The 8,517-nt window shown below is 39.9% G+C and overlaps 1 protein-coding gene across 2 annotated transcripts; it reads right to left on the bottom strand.

The window, feature by feature from the left end:
* Positions 1–964: 964 nt before the first annotated feature.
* LOC129854013 (homeobox protein orthopedia B-like) lies at positions 965–6,334 on the bottom strand. Of its 2 annotated transcripts, none has more exons than XM_055920605.1 (3): positions 6,063–6,334; positions 5,236–5,621; positions 965–2,820 (listed from the first exon to the last, which is right to left on the bottom strand). In XM_055920605.1, the coding sequence occupies exons 1-3, from the start codon at positions 6,136–6,138 to the stop codon at positions 2,317–2,319; spliced, it is 966 nt and encodes a 321-aa protein (XP_055776580.1). In that variant the 5' UTR covers positions 6,139–6,334; the 3' UTR covers positions 965–2,316. The 2 variants fall into 2 exon arrangements, with proteins under 2 accessions (XP_055776580.1, XP_055776581.1); XM_055920606.1 differs by having other exon boundaries at positions 6,102–6,333.
* Positions 6,335–8,517: the final 2,183 nt, after the last annotated feature.

The raw sequence follows: 8,517 nt of genomic DNA, 5'->3' as shown, positions 1-8,517 counted from the left end.
GATATAGATACTTTTGTACCTGTTTCCTCCAGCATCTTCACAAGGTCCATTGCTGTTGTTCTGGGATTGATTTGCACTTTTCGCACCAAAGTACGTTCATCTCTAGGAGACAGAACGCGTCTCCTTCCTGAGTGGTATGACGGCTGCGTGGTCCCATGGTGTTTATACTTGTGTACTATTGTTTGTACAGATGAGCATGGTACCTTCAGACGTTTAGAAATTGCTTCCAAGGATGAACCAGACTTGTGGAGGTCGACAATTTTTTTTCTGAGGTCTTGGCTGATTTCTTTTGATTTTCCCATGTGGTCAAGCGGCACTGAGTTTGAAGGTAGGCCTTGAAATACATCCACAGGTACACCTCAAATTGACTCAAATGATGTCAATTAGCCTATCAGAAGCCTCGAAAGTGATGACATAATTTTCTGGATTTTTCCAAGCTGTTTAAAGGCACAGTCAACTTAGTGTATGTAATCTTCTGACCCACTGGAATTTTGATACAGTGGTTAATAAGTGAAATAATCTGTCTGTAAACAATTGTCTGCAAAATGACTTGTGTCATGCACAAAGTATAGTATAGTATAGTACAAACTATAGTTTGTTAACAAGACATTTGTGGAGTGGTTGAAAAACATGTTTTAAAGACTCCATCGTAAGTTTCTGTAAACTTCCGACTTCAACTATACATTTCTACCTCAATTATCTTGTACCCCTGCACATTGACTCTGTACTGGTACCCAGTGTATGTAGCCAAGTTATCGTTACTCATTGTGTATATATTCCTTGTGTTGTTATTTTTCAATGATTTATATTTTATTCTTTGTGCATTGTTGGGAAGGGCCCGTAAGTAAGCATTTCACTGTTAGTTTCCATCAGTTGTTTTACGAAGCATGTGACAAATAACATTTGATTTGAGGAGCCAACATTTTCTCTAACATTAGGCTAATGTTGAGACATAAACCAATCATAATTTGACAAATTGAAAATGATTTTATTTCTCCACTTACAATAAATTAATATAAGCCTTTCAAGGAAACATTGTGATGCAATTTGGTGTAAGATCAAACATTTAAGAAAAGCACAAACAATAAGTTAAAACATATCACAAACAGACCAGTGGGTACGAGAATGCTTTATCTACACAAAACATCCTAGAACAGGTTACTTAAAGGCTCATTTTCTTGTCTTATAAATGTTAATACCCCCATTTTTCACGTGGCCAACACATGCAGATGAGTCTGATTTATGTAGAAATGGGTTCGTTTCTTTCTTTTTCACTTTTCTTTCTTAAAGTCCCAGTGCAGTCAAAAACGTGATCATCTGTGTTTTATATAAATTACCACACTATTAGGTTGCAATCATACTGCGAAATTATGAAAGTTACCTATTGTTGTTAGGGCTGTTTGGAAAGACTGCCTGAAATTTCAGCCTGTTTTGTTAGAATGGATTTGTTTTATCAGCAGGTGGTAAATTGAGTAATTGACAAATAAGAAAGAGAGTTCCAAGTCTCCCTGCCAATAACAGCAAATGTTCCGTTTTCTCCTCCCAATCATACCACCCCCAGACGATCTTATGCACTTCCCAGCATAGATGTAAAACAAAAAGATTGCTAGGCCTATATATACCACTTAGAATGCATGACCAGTACATTTCTTCATAGTAGCCTATGCTAGTGTGGATATTGGAACAGAGTCAGAGTCTACATAACAGTCCTTACACCATTTCCATTCTCTTAAATCCATAAGAAGTGAACAAGTGGGCATTTCGGGAACGAGGCAGCAGAAGAAAAATAGGCTATTTCAGGGGTCAAGTCCACTTCACTGCGCATGCGTCAGACCCATTCAAACATGCAGTACATGTGGCATTTAGAAATGTGATTCCCAACTTAATTTAAAGCATTTAACAGCATAGAAAACAAAGAAATTCACTGACATGATATCTTACTTTCCTACGGGGTGCAACAGCCACACCTAATGAAAAACCGAAAATGAGAAGGATTTTTGGCCAAATAATTTCAATATAATTATGAATAGGTGATATAATCATTTTTTGGGGAAAATGGACGTTAAGATAAACAGACATTCTGAGACGCAGGTAAATTAGCCTATTTCTCACGTCCACTTCACCAAATTTACAAGCCAATGTCATCTGGGTTTTTTATTATGACATCTGAACACAACTCAGACTCCAGTCTGGCCATTCTATTTCATTGTTATTCTCATGAAGTACTTTGAGTCCTGAGTAGTCTTCACACAGGTATTTCTTAAAAGGGCGGGGTACAGCTAAAAGCTAAACAAAGGGGGTCATCTTCAAACGTCATTAAGTGAAACTCATGGACACTGTGTGCTCGAGCGCTTTGCGTCGCAGTGAGGCAATGCTTGTCCCTCTCCACATGTCACTGTCCGGAGAGCTACACAGCTGTGGCGAACCTGACACGTTCGTTGGACCGGAGAGGGAGGCGGGCATCCCGGGGAACGGGGGCTGGTAGAGGTGGGACTGCAGGCCTGAGCCATTGGAGGAGAGGCCGTTGGACAGGCCCATGGAGTTGTGCTGCGGGCCGGCCCCGAGGCTGCACTGGGAAAGGGACTGGGCCATCGCCTGCTGGCGGCCAAGGGCAGGGGGGAGCTGGAGCTGGGACACCCCGTGCATCCCCGTGGCCCAGTGGGAGTCGTTGGCGTGGAAGGAGCACAGGCTGTTCTCCATGGCAGCCGCAGCAGAGAACTGAGGCAGGCCGTGCGTTGGTAGCAGAGTGCCAGGGGCGCGGAACACGTTGGTGGTCTTCTTACGCTTCTTCCACTTGGCACGGCGGTTCTGGAACCACACCTGGAGAGAAAAAGAAAGAGGGCATGAGAAAGGTTAGGCTACATAACACACTTCAAACATATAACATGTATTCTTATAGGCTAAACTTGGAAAGGGAATATAGAGGGATATCCAAAAGTCTTACAAATTACCAGCTATGTTTTGAACGTTTTATTTCGTCAGAGGCTAAACCTGGATAAATAAGGTACAATTTCAAAAATAAACATTAGAAATTGGTCCTCATATTATTTAATATACTTGAATAATGTAATGAACCTTGCCTAGGGGTTAACCCTTATTGGAGCAGTGGTTAGCAGTAGTTAGCAGTGGTTGTGGGTTCGAGACCTGCAAGGGGCGTTAAACTAAACCTTGTGTAGGTAGGCATCATATATCGGAGCAGTAATTGCACAGCATCTCTGTGGTCTATGGACCGTTCAGATTAAATCCATTACTATAATACGGAATTCGTATCCAAAACAATGTTCTAAACCAACTTCGCACGGAAGCAGCGGCTGACGTTAAGAGTGGTTAAAACTGTATTTACGTAATAAAAATACTCAAATCAGTGGTTTAAATAATTGTTAAAACAATCATAAAACTCTGTATGAAAAACATACACACACGCAGTGCGTGGCAGGTTACTTGTAGGGTCTTATGGATAGAGCTTTATGAAGATTTCATCGCTATTCCAGGCATGATTAATGTGTTCACGGATCCGGGAGTCTGTGCCGCTGTATTAAATCTAAAATCTCGCTCTCATTCCCTTCAGCCAGCCGTGAAACGCCGAGCGAATCCATTACACTCGAGGGGAAAGAAAATGCAATTTCTCATTCCATTAACAAAGTACAATATAGTCTCGCACAGCGTCCTATTAAGACGTAGCTGATAGACCATTCCAGATGACGGCAACAAATGGGCGAAGTTACACTGCAGATCTAAGGCACTGTTTGCAGAAATGTAGGTTTAGATATCAGATATGCCTGCTTTCCTACTTCTTTAGTGTTTGTTTATAATATAAAAACGACTTAATTGTAGCCATGACTAATGATATACTTTATTGCAATGAGGGTAATTTGCATGAATTTCACATCATTGGTTAATAATCCGTCAACGTATAAATAAGACAAATAGGTTGATAAAAATGTGTTTGGTTTTATTATAGTGTCTTAGAAATCCAGCATACATCCACGTAATTAAAATGTTTTTATGTTATAGGCCTAGACTATGCCCATTCTAAATTAAAAAATATTAAAATAAATGTCAAAATATTTATGACGTTTTTGACGCACTAAAGGTATAGGTTAGAGACAGAAACCAATGAATATATTCAAATTGATAATATGCAGGCATCCTTGTAGGTTACCAGTATCAATGTTTCTTAAAACATTATGGCACCGTGCATAAACTATGGAAAATGTTATTATTTCTCTGTGACGTTCAATGTGCATTTCTAATTGTACTTTGCTAGGTCTTAATACAAACAGCGCTTCTGCAGATTTGCAATATAGGCCCTACAGTAGTGTGGTATACAATGCTTTGCTGAATGAGAAGAAAGTTCCAAGGCATCGTTTATATTTTAAGATAAACTTTCCCCCATTATTTCAGGAATGACCTACTATAGACTGCCACAAATTAGTTTTCTTTTTACAACGACTACCCTAAAGAGAAATGGCTTGACTGCAGCTTTTCCTGTGAGCATCAACAACAAGTATTGTTTCGAAATTAATCGAGTAAATATTATAAATAATAAAATAGCATGTTTCCTATTCAATTAAACTCATTTAAACTGGATTATATAGAAGGAATATCGCTGCCATTGGTAGAACTGTGGTTTGGCATGATATTAGTCGTTGGGCAACAGCAAGCGTTGGGGAGGTGCACCAGCACCATGGACAACGCTCCTGATCCTGATGTGTCTTTCTACTTTTCAATCAAGAGCCCCTTAGCCTATAAAATAACGAAATCAATGTCATGCTATTGTGCATCAGTTCTTCTGTTCATATTGCTAAATATCAGAATACGTGTTTTCTTATATGGGTGGAACATTTGCTTGGATACATATTGATACATTTTGGACACGTTGTTTTAATGCTCATTGCGTTATTGACATTGTGTATTGCCTAATTCTCACAATATAAAATAAATATACAGCAAGGCTAAATCATTGTTTAAAATGTTGATGGGCTGTTATAATTTAATTTTAAAGGCCTTCTCTTGGCTACAGTATATCAAATCGTGAATTGCATAGGTAGGCTAGTAAAACCAATACACTTGCATATCATTTTGGCTTATTCGTTTTATAAATTTATAAAAATATGTTTGTATGAGTAGCCTAATCATTATGTGATTCCACATGTTTATGATGTCAATTTAACAGGACATTTTGTGGGTAAATGTAATCTAAAGAAACATCAATACCCCAGGACACGGGATTACCTGCACACGGGATTCGGTGAGGCCGACCCTCAGCGCCAGCTCTTCACGCATAAAGATGTCTGGGTAGTGGGTCTTGGCGAAGCTCCGTTCCAGTTCGTTCAGCTGAGCTGGGGTGAAGCGCGTTCGATGCCGCTTCTGTTTCTGCTGGTTCGCAGTCTGACTAGAATTATGCTGCTGTTGCTGCTGCTGTTTCTCAGTGTCCTTACTGTTTACCGGCATGCCCGGCTGGTTGGCTCCACCTGTGGGGATTTCATCCCCGGGCAGCAAGGTGGCCCCCTCCACGGTGTCCGGGCCAGGGTCCATGTCTCCCTGGTCCGCCACCCCGCCGTTCAGCCGGCACTTCATCGGGTCTCGGTTCCCCAGCAGCTCCGCAGCATCCTTCATCCCTGCGGGGGGGAGAGAGAGAGCGAGAGAGATGGCAACACAGTTAGCGCTGCAGAGAACAACTCTGAGACCCTTGAGTGAGGGATAAAACACAATCAGAAATGACTGAAATTATGCATTTGAAGAACGAGCTATACATTTGTCTGTATAGGGTAAAATCTTAATTCCCTGATGTGATATATAAAATGTTTGTCAAATTACAGGCAATTGTTATTCATCCGAGTCCTCTAAAAGTGTTACACATATAATCCATCCTCTGCTTGACTCACAAATTCCATTTAATCAACATCAACATTTCAGAATTTACACATAATATCATGGCAGGATTGAAATTATTCGTTTTTGAAACAATTATTTTACATATCTGCAACGGTCTGACATCAAAGACAAATGGGTCAATTTAATTTCATACTGCTGTTAGATTAGAAATTGCTCCAGCTTACAGTATAGTTGAAGACCGGAGTTTTGCGATGATAACTCACCGAGCCGAGCATCCAGGAGATCGGTGTGAGAGAGCATGGCGCACCGCTCCAGTGCGAAATATGGTCCACCTTACAACTTTAAATATATATTTTTTAAGTAAGCTATATATCCTCCAAATGAAAGAAAATTCTATTTGTGCTCAAAAAGGAGGACCCTTGCATTATAATGTCCTTTAGAGCGATGGGGAGGCACTTAATAGTTGAAAGAACCCATGAGCTTCTTCAAATAAGAGCCAATCAGAATAGAACTCTGGAAATGTCAACGCCACGACCCCCTATCGCCAGCCACTCACACACATCCACGCCCTAGCAGCAACTATTTCCCGTCATTCTCTGCACTGATTCATTAGCTTTTTATCCTTCTAGTTTACGTTTTAGAACGACTTTATCTATAAACTACCACAAAACACCCTTAATAGCTTTAACCCCAAATTACTGGGCTATTTGTTTTGGAATTGCACATAATTGAAACGTGACCATAGGTCTATGATTGCAGTTCATCATAATAACGGAGTAACAACACAACAGATAACACATAGTTTTGTTGAAGAAAAGGGAATATGAACCCAATTGGATTGAAGTATGAGTAAGATTTAGGTTATTCAAAACAACACAACTACTCTTTAAATGTTGCTATTATTAACCATTCATGTCTCACATCCATGTAATTTCAAAGCTGTCACAATGTGGGTAATTTGAGTAGGTTCCTTCCCTGAATCAACAAACAACAATGTTTAGATTATAATACAATCGCAGTCATTTTCAAGACCATTAGGGATTAGGCATTTGTGTAATTAGGGATGAATCTACATGCTTTCATCACTGTTATTAGACTAAAATCTGAGTGAATTTGTACTAATTTATCTGTTTAGATGGCGCTGTCAGAGAAAGGGGGGTTTATTGTAAATGATAGCTGAGGAGATCTCTGTTTCCGTCTGTGCTGGTTTAACATGCGCTACAAAGCTCCCTCTCCTTCTATCCTAAATAAAAATGTATTTTCCCCCAAGGCATGTGGTTGGTGGAAACAAATCGTCGAAATAAATACATGTGAAGAGATGGATTTAAGTGCAGTTACTGATCGGCTGCTTTATCTCGATCTACTTTTCATCAACACCGGAGCAATTAATGCTATTTTTTTTCGCTCAAACAAAACCTGACGTAAATGATTTAGCTCATTAAGCTTACCAAGAATTTTAAATTAATTTACACGTAGCTCGGTGGCAAGTAAAATTACGTGTTTAATATTACAGTACTCCTACTGTACTATAAATGCGGTATCAAAGCAAATACTGTGTAATAACAGTAGGCTACAATACAGTAAAATGGATTGTATTATACTGTAAAAAAATAAGTAAATACTACCTTAATCGGAATTAATTAATAATGGATGAATTAATTAACATTTGGTGTTTTATATCACTTGCACTTCTAGAGGCCTTAACAAAGACTTCAAAACTGGCTGCAACTACTGGGCAAAACAAACCAAAAGGACATGGCAAAATGCTCAACCATTTAAGGTTAAGCCTTAAGTGGTTACATTACAGTAGGTGTACTGTAAAAAATACTTGCTGCCACTCCAATGTGTCCCATATATATTTCAAATTGATGGGGCACTATAGCCAAATAAGAGTTAAATTGGTACAGAAATAAATATAGCCTCTTCCAAGGCACATCTCAAAATATGTTACTCAGAAACAACACTAACATGTGCCCACTAGTGGTCAGGTTTTTGGGCTTCAAAGATATGGTATGGTGTTGTGTTCTGTTAGGTGGAATTACAGTACCATTCGAAAAACAGTAATTGTCCCACAATGCACCATCATTTACAGTTAGCTGCAGTAAAACGTTTGAGTGTTTTATTGATGATAACACCTAAAATTACCGTATTAATTATAGTTTTCTGTTACAGTGTATAGCCTATACTGGAGAGAAGGGGCTTTAGCAGCTCAGCTGTCAGGGGTGGCTGTGTGAATAGACCACCGCCGCCAGGACTAAATGGTTCCTTTACAGACGCACAAAGGAGGCGTCCGAGCGAGAACCCTCACTGCTCGGCCCCTTTCTCCCCCTCTCCGGGATGACACCGGTTCAACTCATCTTTTATGCTGCTGCAATCTGTTAACAAGGCCGGCACTGGTGGCATCACCCAGATGTATACGGATGGGATCGGCAAAGCATGGAAACTCAGGGGAAAAGGTCAGGTGGTCCGTTTAATGGTAAGATATAAAGATAGCCTATTAGAAAAAAACGATCTGAGGATCAGAAACACAGAGATGAGCTTCGATGCAACTGTCTGCAGGAGGATCCTCTGTGTGAGAGAGTGGAGGAGAGCTGGGCGGTCTGTAGGCTACACTGTCAGAGTTTTCTCCTTATCATTATCAATGAATCTACAGCATGAGTGAGGACTTTCTATAACACA

This window comes from Salvelinus fontinalis, chromosome 4 (assembly GCF_029448725.1).
Source record: "Salvelinus fontinalis isolate EN_2023a chromosome 4, ASM2944872v1, whole genome shotgun sequence".
Classification (NCBI taxonomy): domain Eukaryota; kingdom Metazoa; phylum Chordata; class Actinopteri; order Salmoniformes; family Salmonidae; genus Salvelinus; species Salvelinus fontinalis.
The sequence above is the reverse complement of the archived record's forward strand: the minus strand, read 5'-3'. Positions and strand labels throughout refer to the sequence as shown.

What these genes read in the sequence shown, in the direction of transcription:
- LOC129854013 (XM_055920605.1), bottom strand. Translation starts at nt 6,138, where the DNA reads ATGCTCTCTCACACCGATCTCCTGGATGCTCGGCTCGGTGAGTTATCA. An exon ending in CTCCGGTCTTCAACTATACT is followed by an intron (nt 5,622 to 6,062) that starts GTAAGCTGGAGC and finishes TCCCCCCCGCAG; the next exon opens with GGATGAAGGATGCTGCGGAG. An exon ending in TCACCGAATCCCGTGTGCAG is followed by an intron (nt 2,821 to 5,235) that starts GTAATCCCGTGT and finishes TTTTCTCTCCAG; the next exon opens with GTGTGGTTCCAGAACCGCCG.